The sequence below is a fragment of the Ranitomeya variabilis genome, chromosome 2 (genome assembly GCF_051348905.1).
Source record: "Ranitomeya variabilis isolate aRanVar5 chromosome 2, aRanVar5.hap1, whole genome shotgun sequence".
NCBI classification, from domain to species: domain Eukaryota; kingdom Metazoa; phylum Chordata; class Amphibia; order Anura; family Dendrobatidae; genus Ranitomeya; species Ranitomeya variabilis.
Window position 1 is genome coordinate 542,345,070 of NC_135233.1, and position 19,026 is coordinate 542,364,095.

Genomic DNA, 19,026 nt, shown 5'->3' on the forward strand with positions numbered 1-19,026 from the left:
GGTGCTCAAATTGAGAGGTCCTTCCAGTGGCTCCCAGGGTCGTCGTAAGATTTTTTTTTTTCGTAGGTTTTCTATGTTTACAATTTTGTGTTAATTTATTTTTCCCTTTTTTATAACAGGTTTCACAGCGTGCTCCTGATTCTGACAGTGAGGAGGTCGGCCTTGATATTGACCTCCTCATCGATCTTGTCCGAGACAGGGAACCGCTGTGGAACATGGTTGACCGCCGCCATGCTGATATCATGGTCACCCATCGACTCTGGGAGCAAATCTGCCAAGAACTTATATCGAGATGGGAGGACCTTGATGTTCAGGCCCAGAATCAAGAATGTAAGTATCCACAGTTCAGTTTTGTTGATGCTAAGTATTGTTTCTAACCAAGTTGTGTTTCTCCTTTTTTAACAGGTGAGAGGATTGTGAAAAGGTGGCGGTCGATCAGGGATCGCTTTAAGAAGAAGTTCAACAAAGATGCGGGCCCCGAGTGGATCTGGAGGACGCAGGAACAAATACAAGTATGCCTGAGCCCTGTCGTTCCTCAGGTCAACGATGGTGACACGAAGGTAAATATTACGCACCACATGCACTAACAAAATGTCTAAACCTCTTGCTTTCAGCCAGGGCCATGCAATGACAGTATATTAATGGTTTGTTTTTCTCTTTTGTTCCACAGCACCGTCGGGAGCCTGCAGCACAGTTGAACCCCTTCTGCGGCGATCCCTCAGGAGGCCGCCACCGAGGGACACTTTGGGAAGGTGCAGAGGGTTCCTCACTGTCACACATCGGATCCCTCTGTCCCATCCACGAGCGCTTGAGCATCCTGGCCGGTTCCATTGCATGTATCTGCTGGTGAGGATATTATCGTTTCCTGTACCCCACCCCTCTGCTGCAGCCACCTCTAGTGCACCTGTAAAAATCGGAGCGCCTTTGGCAGAGTCGTCAGGTACAGAGTTATGCGCCCGAGTTCTTACACCTGAACGCATCATTCCAGAACTGTCTGAAAGTTTTGACCGAGCAAATGGCTGCAGGTTTTAAATTTTATAAATAAAAGTATACTCGAGATGCATACACTTCTGTTAACGATGCGTTCAGAGACAAGACAGTCACCGAACAATACTTTTTTCCAGTCGGTGCTTGAGCAAATGGAGACGCTATCTGCTTCTCAGCAGATGCAAAAATGGAATCCTGCCAGTCTACTCTAGCGCTCATTGCTTCAAGAGCAGAGACTCTTGCCACCCATGCTGCAACTGCCCCCCCTTCCTCCACTGTCCATCACTACAGCCACTACCATCCTCCTGACCCGTACGACCAACCTGCCCATGCCCCATCCCACCAACCTCACCATCACTCACATCGTGCCCATGCCCCGTTCCACCAGCCACACTACCAGCGTCCCGCCCGTGCCCCTTCCCACCAATATGATGATCCTGACCCATATCACTTCCCATCCACGCCTCCTCTCCCTAGCCACTACCACCAGCCTGTTTCACCTCCTTCCCAACCCTCTTCTCGACCCATCACTGCTTCTGCCTCCCAAAACATCACCTACACCCCTCCGTCCTACCAAATTCCTAACCCCAATCCCACTTTCTTGCCCACCCAATTAATTGCCTTCTCCACTCCTTCACCACTACCTATTGATCCTTCCCCACCACAGTCCTCTCTCCACACTCCCACTATCGAAGTGTCCCTATCTGACAGCCCCTCCAGCACCATCTCCACCCCGACTTATTCCAATCTGTAGTTTGTTTTGTATGCTGCAAAAATTTATTTATTTTTGTTTCCAAATAAAAGTTGGGTTTGGATATTGTAAAAAAAATTTTTTTTAATAAAACTTTGTTGCTTACAGCCATCTTGTATTTATTCTTTTTTATAAGGTATAGATTAACACACTTTGGTTAAACAAGGTTTATTGGTCAGAGGTAAAATACTTTGGGTACAAACCCAAACAGATGCACATCTTGGGTAAAAGGTAAAACCAAAACAGGTACACATCTTGGGTAAAAGGTGAAAAAGTAACTAGGTTCAAGACAAATTGTTTAAACTCTCATATCCTGCCAGCAGAATATTTTATTTCATCCGAAGGAAGAATACACTAAGTGTGTATTCTGGAAACAGTGGCAGAACTTCTATACGTTTGGTTGCTATAATCAGCCAAGGTGGTTTCTGCAGAGTGGTCCTCAATGGAAAGCTGTTCCTTGGATATAACATAATTGTGTAGGACAACACACGCTTTCACTACCTCATCCACAGTGTCTGTCTTCAAGTTAATGGATGTCAGGAGAACTCTCCATTTGGCGGTTAAGATCCCAAACGCACACTCCACCATTCTCCGTGCACGTGCGAGTCGGTAATTGAAAATTCTTTTAGTATTGTTTAAACCATGGCTGGAGTACGGTTTCAAAAGATGTTCTGAAAGCTGAAAAGCTTCATCTCCAACACAAACAAAAGGCATTGGTGGCTCAGAGGTTTGAGGCAGCGGTCTGGGGGTGAGAGAATTGAAAGGTTTGTCCATACAAGTGCCATCCCATAGAAGACAGTTTGAAAACTTGATAATCATTAGAGCAGCCATACGCCCCAATATCCACCGCTACAAATTTGTAATCCGCATCGGCGATGGCCATCAGCACGATGGAAAAGTACTTTTATTCAGTCGCCATGACAGCACCACGAGAGAGGGGATCCGCCCTTCAGGGACAGGAAACCTTCAGACATAAAAGGGTGGCACCTCTCCCCTCCGTCAGTTGGTTTCCTGTCCCTGACAGGCGAACCTCTTCAGGCATGACCTTATTAATAAGGTTGAAGATTAAAGATTTCCCAGTCCAGGCGGTCCGATGCAGGTAGCGGGAGGGCCCCTACCTCGGACTAGCCAGGGAGCCGGAAGCACCACACAGCAGGGGGACTGCCTTGTGTTAGGTGGCAGCAGAGAGAAGCAGCCTTCGGAACGGCTTGCTTCTGGGTGACCCTTCGCTGCAGGTACAAGGCAAGTATGTGCTACCTGCTCTGGGGCTGTGTCCAGCGTTCCGGGCCGGTCGCATCCTGCTTCAGCGCCGGCCATGTGTGAATGGACTCGCCGCACTTGCTGGAGGGGGCATTCCGAGTGGCGTCTCCGGTGGCGCTCCCTGATGATGCGGTCGGCGCGGTCCATCGACGCGGCTGGGCATGCGCGGTGGCCGCGGCGTTTTTCCTGCATATGCGGTGGAGGCACCTGTAACCGGAAGGGGCGTTCCCGGGTGACGTCTCCGGCGGCGCTCCCTGATGACGCGGGCGGCGCGGTCCATCGGCGAGGCGGGGCATGCGCGGTGACCGCGTCGGGCTGTCGGCACTTCCCTTAATTATAGATGGAAGCGGTGGTGTGGCGGGGCCTGGGGGGGGGGAGGGGGCACGGCTTTTCGAGCGGGTGGCCAATCAGGCGATAGTACCGAGCAGGTCACGAGGAATTCCTGCTGACCCCCATCCGGGGGTGGTACCATTGGGGGCAGAATTTAAGAGCAATGTGGCGGCTGCTGGATGTCTCTGACCCTTTGTTTCAATGGAGTCACCGGAGCAGGAAGCACCGCAGCTTGAGAAGCGACAGCAGCCTCAGCCTCTTGAAGAGACCTGTGCAGCCTCCCAGCGTCGATCTAGTGGCAGTAGTCGCGCTGGTGGAGTCAAAAATGTTTAAAAGTCAAGCAAGTCCTCAGGCCATAAGACTTCTCTGGCCAGGAAGGACCCCCATTATCTACGGTACCATTCACTACGCATCTGGGTAAGTGATCTACGTGAAAGTTCACCTAGTGATCCTATGTCCCTGTTTATGTCCCCCTTTCTCCTTATCAGGGGAGAAAATGTACCGCCAAGTCCAAACACAGGGAATGTGGCGAGTGTGGGGATCTACTCCCGGATGCTTATGAGAAAAAGCTATGCAGACCTTGCATACAGCGCCTTATAGAGGAAGAGGCTCCCGACCTTACGTCTACCTTGAAGGATATGGTTAGACGAGAAGTCAGGGGTTCTATTAAGTCACTTTCCCAAAAGGAAGATTCTAAAAAAGGGAAGAAACTTAGTTCCCCAGTTTCAGAAATTGAGTCGGATTCGGCTGAACTAACCTCAGACTCCTCTCAGTCTTCCTCTTCATCTATAGACGTTGAGTCAGGATATTCCTGTTTACCACTAGAGAAGGTGAATCGGCTGGTTAAAGCGGTAAATAACACCATGGGGATTGAAGAACCTCAGTCAGAGTGGTCCATGCAGGACAATGTTTAAAGGGTTAGATAAAAGATCCCGTAGATCTTTCCCGGTGATTGATAAAAAACGTTTTAATCACAAAGGAGTGGAAGAAACCTGAAAGGAAGGGTTCACTCCCACCGGCGTTTAAAAGGAGGCATCCTTTTGAGGAGGAGGCATCATCCTCATGGGATAAAGCCCCGAAATTAGACGCCGCAGTTGCCAAAGCATGTAAAAAGACCTCGCTACCATTCGAAGATTTGGGCAACTTAAAAGACCCATTAGATAGAAAGGCTGACGTTTTTCTTAAAGGTGCCTGGGAGACAGCAGCTGGATCCCTGAGACCAGCAATTGCGGCCACCTGTACAGCTCGGTCACTAATGGTGTGGCTTGACCGTCTAGAAGACCAACTCAAAAACAAAGTCCCTAGAAATGAGATACTGTCTTCCCTTCCTATAATTAAAGAGGCAGCGGCTTTTCTCTCAGACGCTTCAGCAGATTCTGTAAAATTAGCTGCTAGATCTTCAGCCCTATCTAATGCAGCCCGCAGGGCTTTGTGGATAAAGTGTTGGCCGGGAGATTTACAGGCGAGGTCAAAATTATGTGGCATTCCCTGTGAAGGGATGCACTTGTTTGGGCCAGTGCTGGACGAATTAGAGAAAGCCGGCGATAGTAAAAAACGATTCCCCTTCCTGGGAAGACCCCCATACAGACGGGAATACAACAGAGGATGGTTCAACCGCAGAAGATCAATTAGAGAAAGGTCCAGACAGGACAGTAACAGGAAAAGAGGTAGAGGGTATATGTTTAACACCTCTCGGGACTATAAAAAACCTCAATGACTGCTGGACCAGGTGGGGGGGCAGACTTTCAGTTTTCTACCCTGCCTTGTTGAAAATTTCCAATAGCCCATGGATCCTCAGTATTATTTCGACTGGTCTAAAGCTCGAGTTCCAGAACTTTCCCCAAAACAAATTTTGTTTAACACCCATCCGTTCTACAGAACAGTTGGCACTGGAGTCGGAGGTCCGGGATCTACAGCAAAAGGGTGTGCTGATTAGAGTACCCACGGTACTGAGAGGTAAGGGGTTCTATTCCCCTCTCTTTCTGGTTAAAAAACCTGATGGATCCTGCCGTACCATCATTAATTTGAAGGGCCTAAATAAATTCCTATTGGTTCCTTCCTTTAAAATGGAGTCGGTAAAAACGGTAATAAAGCTCGTTTAACAACTGTTTCATGGTTGTCTTAGATTTAAAAGACACCTATTATCATATCCCAATACACACAGACCATCAACAATTTCTCAGAGTGGCAGTTTCAATTAATGACTCTATAGAACACTTCCAATACCGAGCGCTTCCCTTTGGAGTCGCGGTCGCACCCCGGGTATTCACTAAAGTAATGGTGGAGGTCATGGCACACCTTCACGAACAGGACATCTTAATACCCTATCTAGATGACTTGTTGATTATAGGTCATTCGGAATCACACTGTACTGACCAATTGGGGAAAGTGACATCAGTATTGCAGGAATTGGGGTGGATAATTAATCTTAAAAAGTCCTGCTTACAACCCTCTAAAATACATGAGTTTTTGGGTCTGGTCATAGATTCTACCGTACAGGAATGTCGTCTTCCAGATGCAAAAGTAAATAAAATGCAACAACTGATAACTAAAGTGGTCAAAAACCCATCGATCTCTGAGAAGAGCAATGTCTCTTTTAGGGTCCCTTACATAGTGTATCCCGGCGGTTCTCTGGGCCCAATATCACACCAGGCCACTACAGTGGGACGTATTACGTAACACCCGTCGCTTATCAGGACACCTTGACAGTATATTTTCACTATCCACTGAATCTATACAATCTTTGCATTGGTGGACACACAACAAATTTGCGTAGAGATGTTCCCTGGACAAACGACGTATTGCGAGTAATAACCACAGATGCTAGTCCCAGGGGATGGGGAGCGCACATGGGAAATAGTTGCATCCAGGGACTGTGGTCCCAGGCCAAAGAATTTGACATCAAACTTAAAAGAATTGTTAGCGGTGGAATGCGCTTTAAGTAATTTCCTCATACCCCTACAGGGTAAACATGTCAGTGCTTTCAGATAACCAAGTGACTGTAGCCTATATTAATCATCAAGGAGGTACTCGGTCAGATTCATTAATGAATGTTGCGGATTATATTTTTCAGATGGCTGAAAAACCTCTTCTATCTCTTACGGCTCTTCACATAAAGGGGAAACTCAATTTCGTGGCTGACTATTTAAGCCGCAACAAACTCGGACAGGGAGATTGGACCTTGAATCAGACTGTCTTCAATCAGATTGTACGCTTATGGGGGTGCCCAGCATAGACCTTTTCGCAAACAAGGAAAACTACACCGTTTCTGCTCCTTAAACCCCAGAGAAAACCCATATGCGGTGGACGCTCTCCTAATTTCATGGCACTTCAATCTCGCTTACGCCTTTCCCCCTCTAAATTTAATTCCAGTAGTTCTGAGGAAAATACGGGAAGACAAGGCCTGGGTAATTAGGATAGCCCCATTCTGGCCCAGAAGGTCATGGTTTCCTTGGCTGAGGAAAATGTCCATCTCTCAGCCTTGGATTTTCTCAGAAATGCCAGATCTCCTCTCCCAGGGCCCTGTTCTCCATCCACGAGTCACCAACTTACATCTAGCGGCGTGGAATTTGAGAGGTCACTGCTAAGGGCAAAGGGGTTTTCTCAAGACCTTGTAAACACGCTACTAAAAAGTAGAAAACCATCCACAACAAATATTAACGTTAGAATTTGGAAAAATTTTTTTAGAAGTTTCAGGGTCACATTGACCAAAAAAATCTGTATTAAGAAAATTTTGGAATTCCTGCAAAACGGGTTACAAATGGGCCTGGCCACAAGCACTCTCAGAGTTCAAAGTGTCGGCTCTGGGGGCTCTGTATAATAGTAAATTAGCCAATAACCACTGGATAACTAGATTTTTTAAGGCTGCATCTAGGTCCAGGCCACTAATTAAACAAAAATTGGTTCCGTGGAACCTAAATTTTGTGCTTTCCGCTCTAATGGAGGCACCATTTGAACCTATTGACACGGTTCCAATTAAAATCCTATCTTTCAAAACTGCCCTTTTAGTCACGCTCACATCCGCAAGAAGGGTTAGTGACCTGCAAGCTCTATCTAGACAACCTCCGTACATGCAGTTTAGAGAAGATAGAATTATCTTGAAACCTGATCCTTTTTACCTTCCGAAAGTAGCTTCAAAATTCCATAGATTACAGGAAGTTATTCTACCTTCGTTTTGTTCTAACCCCACTAATGATAAAGAACGAAAATTCCATTCGCTAGATGTGAGAAGAGGTCTTAAATATATTTCGGCCACTAATACTTGGAAAAAAAGATAATTCCCTATTTCTATCCTTCCAGAAAGTTAGAAAGAGACTTAGGGTGTCCAAAAACACATTAGCTAGATGGATCAGGGAGGCAGTTTCTCTGGCTTATTCAGCAGGTGGTGCGCAGATCCCGGAGGGTATAAAAGCTCACTCCACTCGGGCCATGGCTACTTCCTGGGCAGAAAGATCGGAAGTATCGATTGAAGACATTTGTAAGGCGGCCACATGGTCTTCTCCATCTACCTTTCTTAAGCACTATAGACTAGATTTGGGTAGCTCCTCAGATCTCACATTCGGGAGAAGGGTGCTTGAAGCAGTTGTCCCTCCCTAGTCTTTCTTCTCTGAAAATCTCTTGTGGTGCTGTCATGGCGACTGAATAAATACGCAAGCTACTTACTGGTAGCGGTGTTTTTCAGGAGCCCATGACAGCACCCTTATATTCCCTACCCTCTCGTTTTGTATGGGTTAGCACCTTCTTCCATAAGGTCCTAAGTTTATTCACTGGGTGAATTGTACCATGTTTTAAAAATGTTTATATGCTACTAACCTAGGAGATTCTCTCATGCTCTGTAAACCAACTGACGGAGGGGAGAGGTGCCACCCTTTTCATTTCATTTCAATGATCTTTTTATTAAATAATATGCAATATTACAAATGGACTTTTGAGCAAACAAAAAGAAATATTGACATATTAAGGATTATTAGTACATCTATTCATGTACAACATAAGAATGTCAGACACTAAAAGAAGAACTGTATCTAGTAAATTACAGAAAGATAACTTAAGCTAAGAGGACAAAAGGTGGGGGGAGATGGGTGTAGAGCAAGGGGGGGTGGAGGGAGGGGAACAGGAGGGTGAGCACCAAGGGTGAGTTCATTTAGTTGATACTGAACTTAAGAAGGGTAATTGAGATCTGAAATGAGCCCATGGAGACCAGACGATAAGAAATCTGTTATAAGTATTATTGACTCTTGCTGCTAATTTCTCCACATAGTATAGTTGATCTATTTTAAGGTAAAGTTGTTGGGTGGTGGGCGTAATAGTGGAGTTCCATTTAGATGGGATTAGCGTTTTCCCGGCTGCTAGAACAAATTGAGCTAGTTTTGAAGCTTTGCTATCTTGAGGCCAAATCGGAAGATTCAAGAAAAGGTTAGGTGCCACCCTTTTATGTCTGAAGGTTTCCTGTCCCTGAAGGGCGGATCTCCTCTCTCGTGGTGCTGTCATGGGCTCCTGAAAAACACCGCTACCAGTAAGTAGCTTACGTATTTTATAGTTGAAAAAACAGATCCAGAACCAGCCGGTTTCACGATACGCATGTGTTTCCCATCCACCGCGCCCAAGCAATTGGGAAACTGACACTTCCTGGAATCTGTCAGCAACTTCCAACCAAGTCTGCATTGTGGGATGTGGAATGAATTCGTCGTGCAGAGAGTCCCACACAGCACGGCAAGTGTGCCTCACTATTCCAGATATGGTTGAAATGCCCAGTCTGAACTGAAAATGTAGTGAAGACAGGGATTCACCAGTTGCTAGGAATCTGAACAAAAGCAAGGCAGAAATTACTGCAAATTCAAAATATTAATCAATGAAAGTGCGCTTACAAGAGTAGATACAAAAAGAATGCTTACCGAAGAGTGACCATCAGATGCTCAGCCGGTGTAATGGAGAGTCTGCAATAGGTATCACTCCTCCTTATTAGATGTTCAACCCGCTCCACCAATACATCAAAGTGCTCAGCTTTCATCCGCACATAGCTGAAAAACTTGTCAGGGTCTCCTCGTAGCTCCATGTATAAAGTAGAAAAGACTCCCCGCGTCATTCTCTGTGCCGTGATGGGGTGGATCCACAAAAGGCGTCGGCGCAGACACATGACACGCTGTCTCTCTCGCTCCTTCAAAATAATTGCTTTCAATTGATTCGCCTCCATGATGAAATCCACATTGTTCTGCAGAATCTTCGCAATAATGCTCTGTATCTTGCTCCTCTTAAACCTGTCACAGATGGGCTGTAGGAACACTGTATATATAGTTTTCAGCGGGCCAATCACCTTTTTAGCCTTTCAGGGGGCATTTCTAGAAACCGGATCCGTCAAAAACCGGATGGAAAACCGGACGAAACAGATGACAACCGGATGAGACGGATCCGGTTTCTCGCCGGATCCGGACACCTGATCGGCTGAAAAGGGATCCGTCTCATCCGGTTTTTACAAAAATAAGCCGGATCCGGTGCGACACCGGAACCGGCAAAAAACCTGATGTGTGAAAGCAGCCTTTGAGAGCCAAAAACAGAAATAAGTTCCAAAGTGCAGAGGAGCAAGTCTATCACACTTAGGTCTACAAACATCATGCAAAACATTGACGAATATGGCCCTGTGAAAGTGGCTGACGTGTGAAAAGCAAGAGAAAAACAAAGGCCGTGCCAAGAGGCAGCTTGCCCAATGCAGAATTCCCTGTTAAAAGGAAATGTGGCTGAATGAACTGTGACAAAACCCGAATAAGAGGCATGAGCAGTTAATCGCACAGTTGCCTCCCACAACACTGCACTGGTCTGCAGCGACACACAGACATTTGCACAAGTGGCAGATTTTCATATTTCCACTTTCCAGCTATAGTTGAATGCCAGGGACTATACTGCTGCAAGCAATGGAAGACATGCACTACATAAAGTCTGTGTTTAGCTGCACTTCTTGGAATTGTGGGACACAGAAATCCAAGTACAGAAATTGCTTACGGAGAATTCCTACTGCCATGAATCAGCACTGGGTGCGTTATTGCAGCTGTAACACTGCTTCTTGCTTCAGTAGTGTTGGCCGGACCCCAACAGCTTCTAACCACCCCGATATTCTGGGCTGAAGGTCCTCTCCCTACAGAGAGGGAGACCCGGCACTATAGGGGTGGGAAGATGGCGTCAGAGCTTGGCCCCAGCTAGTGATCAGATATGCATGGTTTACAGATTGTTTTTCAAAAAGACTTTCTGTGCAACTCTGCAGTGCTTCAGAGTAAGACATACACCACTACAATGATGAAGCCAGTGCCCGGCCCATGTCCAAAATACAAAAAAAAAAAAAAAAAAAAAAAGGATGGATTTCCCCTGTAAAAAATTTTAAATAAGTCAAAGAATCAAAACTACAGATAATCAGTTTTAAGTCTCTGGGTCAGTGCACGAAAAAAAAAAATGTTTCCAGGAGTCCATACTGACAGCACCCTGGAGGACGTCCTCCTCCTTGCCGGGACAGGAAACACACGAGAGTTCAAATATCCGGTTCCACCCCTCAATCCCCAGTGTTGTAACAAGAACCAGCTCATGGAATGATGCAAATAAAACATTTTAATGAACAAATCAAGTTACAAAATAGAGTATAGGCACAAACTGAATACCTGAATTTACAGCCAGAATATGGTGTTGGGGTGGGGGGAAGAGTACCAGTGCTGTCAGTATGGACTCCTGGAAACAATTACCGGTAGGACTGATACCTATTTTCCAGGATGTCCCTCCTGACAGCACCCTGGAGAGTACCAGAGCCCCTCCTTGGGGTGGGATTACTGCTTGGAGGACTTTTCTCCCAAAAGCCGTGTGCTGGCCGGGCATAACATCAAGCTTATAATGTTTACAGAAGGTGTCAGCCCTGGCCTATGTTGCTGCCTTACAGATCTGATCTACTGAAGCTCCTGCATGCTCCGCCCAGGAGGCCGACACCCCCCCCCCCCCCTGATGAATGACTCTCCCCCTGATAGGCAGTTCGACTGGGTTGTCGATGGCTAAAGTCCTTAGTACGGGAAACCAGCTTCTTGGCCAAAACGGGACAATCAGGATGACCTTTGCTTGATCCTCCTTGATTTTCCGTAGAACAGCTGGAATTAATGCCAGGGGAGGGAACGCGTAAGAGAGGCTGGTCCCACTGCTGTCTCAGTGCATCTACCCCTTCTGGAAGATCCGAGGGGGTTCAGGGAGAAGAATCTCGGGGTCTTCGAGATTCTTCTGTTTGCAAATAAGTCGATGTTGGGGGTTCCCCATCGGTGACAATGTCCGGAAGATGCTCTGCTCCAATTCCCACTCTGTTGGACACAGTTCCCGTCTGCTTAGGTAATCTGCCATCACATTGAGCGCCCTCTAGGTGGATAGCGTTATTGATAGCACTGTGTCCTCAGCCCAGTTGAAAAGTGTCTCGGCTAGATCTTGCAGTGGCTGATATCTTGGGCCTCCCTGATGGTTCAGGAATGAGACTGTCGTTACATTGTCGGTGAAGATTTTTAGGTGCCGATCTGAGAGCGCAAGCCGATTGTGTCTTAGCGCTTGCCATACGGCATATAGCTCTTTGAAGTTGGAAGATCTGCTTCTGATTCCTGCTGGCCACTTGCCCTGCAGGATTCTGCCTTGTAGATGAGCTCCCCAGCCCCAGGCGCTGGCATCTGTGGTAACGACTACGCAAGGGGAGGTGGTCCATAGGACTCCCACCCTCAGGTTCTCTGTCTGTCCACCAGTGGAGAGATTTCCGTGATGGACCCGACAGCCTCAGTGGAGCCTCTAGGGAAGACTGACGGCGATCCCACACTGACAGGATCTGTTTTTGTAGGCGTCTTGAGTGTGTCTGTGCCCACCTGACGCATGGTATACAGGCTGCCATTAGGCCGAGAACTTTCATTGCCATCCTTATGGTGACTCGATGTTCCAATAGATACTTGACCCGCGTCTGCATGGTCACTCGCTTGACATCCGTTAAGAAGGATATTCTTAGTCTGGAGTCCAGACACACTCCCAGGAAAGTTTTCCTCCGTTCTGGTAGTAAATCGGACTTCTGCCAGTTCAGTACCCATCCAAGATGTTCCATCACTGCAATTGTTCGAGCTCTGTCACGGGAAGCCTAGGTAGGCAAGAGCTAATAACCCAGGCCCCTGGGATTTCCCTCAACTCTGGGAAACCCTGACTGACCCTCTCCCAGAGTTTACACTGATGGTGTGCATGTCTGGGCCTCCACCCTCACCCCGTCTCCTGTTTCAACCCTAGGCTGAAACCTCCACCCACCACCCAGTGAAGAGACCACTAACCAATACCCACAGTTAGCACAGACAAGGATAAAGGAAAATATACACCACACCGCAGTCACTCAGGAATACACAATAAGTGCACAGGGCAAAACAAACACAAATATAGGAAGGAGGAAAAATATGACAAAGGGAAATATACACCACCAGATACGATACTCCTTTTCCTAGACCACCACTCCAGACCGAGATAACCGAGCACAAGCCAGAAGCTATAATCGGCGACGCCCAATGTTCAGAAGAACAATTTAAAGGTAGTGGGCGTGACCCAGCTTCCAATTTCGAGCACCAGCTAAATTAACCCCGGACCAGCTAGACAAAAATCTAGCCGACGCCACTGAGCGCATAGTGGACAAAAGTGGAATTACCGCTGTCTGTCGAACGCCCTAGTATGAACAGCGTCCAACATGACAGTACCCCGCCTTCTACGAGGGACCCCAGGGCCCTCACGACTTCTAGGACCCGGCTTGTCTGGATGGCGGCGATGAAACATACTGACCAGCCGATCCGCATGAATTCCGAGGCTGGTACCCAAGACCTCTCCTCCGGCCCATAACCACGCCAGTGTACCAAGTACTGTAAGGTGAAGCACTACACGAGAGTCAACCACCTTGGAGACTTCAAATTCCAAATTACCATCCACCAAGACTGGAGGAGGCATCGGTGTCGCGTCCACAAGACCCACCATCTTTTTTAGCAACGATCTGTGGAACACGTGTATCTTATACATCGTAGGAAGCTCCAAATCGGTAAGCTACTGGGTTAATGACAGCGGTGACCTTAAATGGACCAATAAACCTAGGACCCAATTTAAGGGATGGTATCTTGAGTCTTATGTTTTTGTGGATAACCACACCCAGTCATCCACACTCAGGTCCGAACCTGGCACACGCCTACTGTCAGTCACACGTTTGTACCTAGCACCCATGCTCAACAAGCGCTGCTTAACTCTCCTCCAGACTGATGACAGTTGTGCTCCTAACTGGTCTTCCTCTGGGACGCCGGAAGAGCCCCCCTGACTCAAAGTACAAAATTGAGGATGTAGCCCATAAACACAAAAAAACAGAGACTCCCCAGAAGACTCCTGGCGGTGATTATTGATGGCAAACTCAGCCAATGGAAGGAACGTCAACCACTCCTCCTGGTTATCAGAAACAAAGCAGCGCAAGTACTGCTCCAAATTTTAGTTCATACGCTCGGTCTGACCATTTGACTGAGGATGAAACGCAGAAGAGTGACAACTTGATCCCCAGCCGTGAGCAAAACGCTCTCCAAAATTTTGGCACAAACTGAGTACCGCTATCAGAAACGATGTCAAACGGAACCCCATGAAGTCTGACCACCTCCTGCACAAATACCTGAGCCAAAGTCTTAGTGTTAGGCAACAAAGGCAAAGACACAAAATGCGATATTTTTGAGAACCGATCAACAATCACCAAAATGACCATGTTCCCAGCTGAGGAAGGCAAGTCAGTGATAAAATCCATGGAGATCTCCGTCCAAGGCTTACTAGGTACCTCAAGAGGAAGTAGTGTGCAACAGGACGGGACCGGGGCATCTTAGCCCTAGCGCATGTGGTACATGCTGACACGTATGAGACCACGTCCTGTCGGATTTTGGGCCACCAAAACCGACATGACACCAACTCCAAAGTACCCCTGAGTGGCCAGCCAGGACAGCATCATGATGCTCCTCTAAAACCTTTAAGCGGAGATGAAGCGGTACAAACGATTTGTTGATGGGAAGCTCAGATGGTACCTCCTCCTGAGCCTCGGCAATCTCAGCCTCAACCTCGGTTGAGAGAGCCGAAACCACAACACCCTTTTGGAGAATGGGTAACGGATCTTCCCGAGGTTCTCCCCCCAGAAAACACCTGGACAGAGCATCCGCCTTAGTGTTTTTAGACCCAGGTCTGTAAGTAACAACAAAGTTGAACCGCATGAAAAACAATGCCCAGCGAGCCTGCCTGGGGGACAGACGCTTGGCAGACTCCAAATAAAGCAAATTCTTATGGTCGGTAATTACAGTAACCTGATGAACCGACCCCTCCAAGAAATGTCACCATTCCTCAAAGGCCAACTTGATTGCCAACAACTCCCTGTTGCCGATATCATAGTTACGTTCGGAAGACGACAGTTTCTTGGAGAAATAGGCGCAAGGACGCAAATCGCTCAAGGATGAGCCTTGTGACAACACCGCCCCCACACCAACCTCAGACGCATCGACTTCCACAACAAAAGGTTTCGATACGTCTGGCTGCACAAGAATGGGGGCCGAAACAAAACTGTTCTTAAGAAATTCAAATGCGCGTACAGCGGCCTCAGGCCAAACAGAGAAATTGGTACCCTTTTTAGTCATGTCAGTTAGCGGTTTAGCAATGATAGAAAAATCCTTGATAAACTTCCTATAGTCGTTAGAAAACCCAAGGAACCGCTGAAGTGCTTTTAGGTTATCAGGCCATTCCCAACGCAACACCGCTTGCACCTTAGCGGCGTCCATTTTAAACCCAGAAGCTGACACAATATAACCCAAGAAAGGCAACTCCTGAACCGAAAATACACATTTCTCAAGTTTTGCATAGAGCTTATTCTAACGGAGAAGCTGTAACACCTGCCTGACATGATCTAAATGAGTATCACGGTCGCAAGAATATATGAGAAGGTCATCCAGGTATACAATAACGAATTTCCCCAAAACATGCGAGAACACATTTATGAAATGTTGAAACACTGCAGGTGCGTTTGTCAACCCAAATGGCATCACCAAATTTTCAAAATGACCCTCAGGGGTATTAAAAGCAGTCTTCCACTCATCACCTTGACAGACTCTTATGAGGTTATACGCCCCCCTGAGGTCAAGCTTGGTAAACCACTTAGCACCTGCCACCTGGTTGAACAAATCTGGTATCAGTGGCATAGGGTATGGATCACGAACCGTAATCTGGTTCAACTCCCTGAAATCCAGACACGGGCGTAGTCCGCCATCTTTCTTCTTAACGAAGAAGAACCCCGCTGCCACAGGCGAGGATGAAGGCCTGATGTGCCCTTTGCTCAAACTTTCAGCAATGTAATCCTATAACGCTTGTCTCTCCGGACCGGAGATGTTAAACATCCTTGCTTTAGGCAATTTGGCCCCTGGTTTAAACCTGATAGTACAGTCATAGGAGCGATGTGGCGGCAACTCTGAACAACCCTTCTCAGAAAACACATCCGCAAAATCCAGAAGTGACTCAGGAACGCTTGAAGTCACAGCAGACACACATGTGGCCAGGCAATTCTCCTGGCAGAATTCGCTCCACTGAATTACCGTATTTTTCGGACTACAAGACGCACTTTTTCCCCCCCAAAAAAGGGGGGAAAATGGGGGGTGCGTCTAATAGTCGCAATGCAGGCTTACCGTGGCGGCAGAGGTGCTGGGATGAGGAGGCACAGTGAGCGGGGTCCCTTTCACCGGTGAGGTGATGCAGCAGCCCGGTAAGTAGCAGAGCCGGGTGAATCCTGTAGTTATCGGTGGTGGCGGCCATCTTCCTGAGGCCGCGCGTGCGCAGATGGAGCGCTGTGTTTTCCGGGGCTTCAGGAAAATGGCCGCGCGTGCGCAGATGGAGATCGCGGTGGCCATTTTCCTGAAGCCCCGGTTAGCAGAGCGATCCATCTGCGTACGCGCGGTCTAAGGAAGATGGCCGCCACCACCGATTACTACAGGATTCACCCGGCTCTGCTGCTTACCGGGCTGCTGCATCACCTCACCGGGGAAAGGGACCCCTCTCACGCAGTGGCGTGGGGGGGCAGAATGCGGGGGTGGGTCACCGGGCCGCTGCAGTGGAAAGTCTTAGTTACTCACCGGTTAACTGTGTTTTTCGGAGTCCATGACAGCACTACGGAGAGAGGGGATCCGCCCTTCAGGAACAGGAAACCTACAGATACATAAGGGCGGCACCTCTCCCACGCATCAGTTGGTTTACAGAGCACAAGAGGACCACCAAGGTTAATAGCATACATAATAAACAATGATACAATATCTAACTATTCACTACCCGTGAATTATATAAATAAAGGAAGAGGTGTACACCCAGAACTTAAGAAGACGGGAGGGTATGTACAGGTGCTGTCATGGACTCCGAAAAACACCGTTAACCGGTGAGTAACTAAGACTTTATCGGTCGTCCATGACAGCACTACGGAGAGAATTACAGAGAGTAACTAGGGAGGGACTACAGCTTGCAGCACCCTTACACCAAAAGAAAGGTCAGAAGAGGCACCCAAGTTCAATCTATAATGGTTATAGAATGTGTGTGGGGAAGACCAAGTAGCAGCCTTACAAATTTGGTCGATCGACACCTCCAATCTTTCCGCCCACGAAGCCGCCATAGCTCTAGTGGAATGCGCTTTCAGACCTTCAGGCGCCGGCTTGCCCTTTGAGATGTATGCCAGCGAGATAGCCTCCCTGATCCATCTAGCTAAAGTAGATTTTGATGCCCTATGACCCTTCCTACTACCCTGATAGCTAACGCCCTATTCGTGTCCTATCTTCCAGGGATCAGTTACTGCCAGATATTCCAGGATACATCTTTTTACATCTAAAGTGTGTAGCTTCCTTTCCTTATCGTTAGTAGGATTGGGGAGGAAAGATGGAAGAACTATTTCCTGTGTTCTGTGGAACCTGGACACTACTTTAGGAAGATATGCTGGATCAGGGGATAGTATCACTATCATCCCTAAGCTGCATGTAAGGGGGAACCCTGGATAATGCTTGGATGTCGCCTATCCTACGCGCCGATGTTAGGGCCACCAGGAAGGCTACTTTAAGGGATACATTTTTAATAGAGGCTGATGCAATTGGCTCAAATGGGGCCTCTGTCATGGCCGAGAGGACTAGGTTCAGGTCCCATGGCATGACCCTATTCTTCACCATTGGCTTAGACCGTTTTGTCGCTCTGATGAATCTGCTGACCCAGTGATTCTCAGCAATGTTGCAGCCAAAGAGGGCCCCTAAGGCTGATACCTGCACTTTAAGTGTATTTGGGGATAACCCCATATCCAACCCCTTCTGTAAGAATTCTAAAATCTGGTCTATTGGTATTGACTGACCAGCTATTACCCCCGAGTTTTGAAGGAACTTCTTCCAGATCCTAACATAAATCTTTGTGGTGATTATTTTTCTGCTCTTCAGCAGAGTGTTAATGAGGCCCGGAGAGAACCCCCTATCCTTTAACAGCGCCCGCTCAAAATCCACGCCGTCAGATGAAGGCCAACCGCCCGAGGATGGTAGACTGGGCCCTGGGATAGGAGATCCGGGATGTCTGGCAAGACCCATGGGTTGGATATCGACATAGCCCTCAGGCATGGAAACTACGTCCTTCTGGGCCAGAAGGGGGCAATTATTATTACTGTGGCTTTGTCCTTCCTGATTTTCCTCACCACCAGAGGAAGTAGAGACAGGGGAGGAAAGGCGTAGGCTAGCCTGAAGTTCCAGTCTATGAGGAGGACGTCTACTGACAGAGGATTTTCTCTGGGGTTGAGAGAGCAGAATTGTGCCACTTTCCTGTTTTCTTTTGTGGCAGACAGGTCTACCTCTGGTTGACCCCATCTTTCCACGATGAGGTTGAAGATGGAGTCGTTCAGGGACCACTCTCCCTGCCTCAATGTGTTGCGGCTTAAGAAATCCGCCGTAGTGTTTTCTGCCCCTTATGTGAAGAGCCGTCAATGAGAGAAGATGTTCCTCTGCTAGATGGAATAGACGATCTGCTACGCACATTAGGGATTTGGAACGAGTCCCGCCTTGGTGATTTATGTATGCTACGGCGACCCGATTGTCCGAGAATACCCGCACGTGGTGGCCCTGTAGATAGACAAGGAGTGATTTAACTGCCTGTTCCACAGCCGTTAACTCCTTTAGGTTGGAAGACATTTCTATCTGATCCCGATCCCAAAGCCCCTGGACCAACGTATCCCCATGTGAGCCCCCCACCCAGAAGGGCTAGCGTCCGAGGTGAGTATACGAGTTACATTATATTCCCAGGGGACCCCTGTGGACAGGTTCTCTTGGTCTAGCCACCATCCGAGGGACATAATAGCGTCTTGGGATAGGGTCATCAGGCTCTCCAGAAATCCCCCCAACCTTTTTTGTTGTAACAGCACCTCGCCCTGAAGTATCCTCGTATGATACTGGGCCCATCGGACCGCTGGAATACAGGACGAGAGCGAGCCCAACAGAGACATGGCTCTTCTAAGGGACATGGTGGGGTTTTTAGAGGCATTCAGCACCTGAAAGTGCAGGCGATCAATTTTCTCTTGAGGCAAACAGCATTCCTGAACCTGGGAATCCAGGGTCAGGCCTAAAAAAAAAAAAAATCACTGCACCGTCATGGGCTGTAAGCGTGATTTTTTAACA

The 19,026-nt window shown here is 47.8% G+C and overlaps 2 protein-coding genes across 3 annotated transcripts in view; one reads left to right on the forward strand and one right to left on the reverse strand.

The window, feature by feature from the left end:
- Positions 1-19,026, reverse strand: part of PLA2G15 (phospholipase A2 group XV) — a 49,062-nt gene that overhangs the window by 18,742 nt on the left and 11,294 nt on the right. The window lies entirely within an intron of this gene.
- Positions 100-4,242, forward strand: LOC143808960 (uncharacterized). The gene is made up of 5 exons (XM_077292137.1): positions 100-330; positions 406-560; positions 671-846; positions 2,974-2,980; positions 3,817-4,242. Exons 1-5 carry the CDS (start codon positions 216-218, stop codon positions 4,240-4,242), a joined length of 879 nt encoding a protein of 292 aa, XP_077148252.1. The 5' UTR covers positions 100-215.

Coding starts and splice junctions, on each gene's coding strand:
- LOC143808960 (XM_077292137.1), top strand. CDS start 216: ATGGTTGACCGCCGCCATGCTGATATCATGGTCACCCATCGACTCTGG. Junction 331..405: donor TCAGGCCCAGAATCAAGAAT/GTAAGTATCCAC, acceptor CTTTTTTAACAG/GTGAGAGGATTGTGAAAAGG. Junction 561..670: donor TCAACGATGGTGACACGAAG/GTAAATATTACG, acceptor TTTGTTCCACAG/CACCGTCGGGAGCCTGCAGC.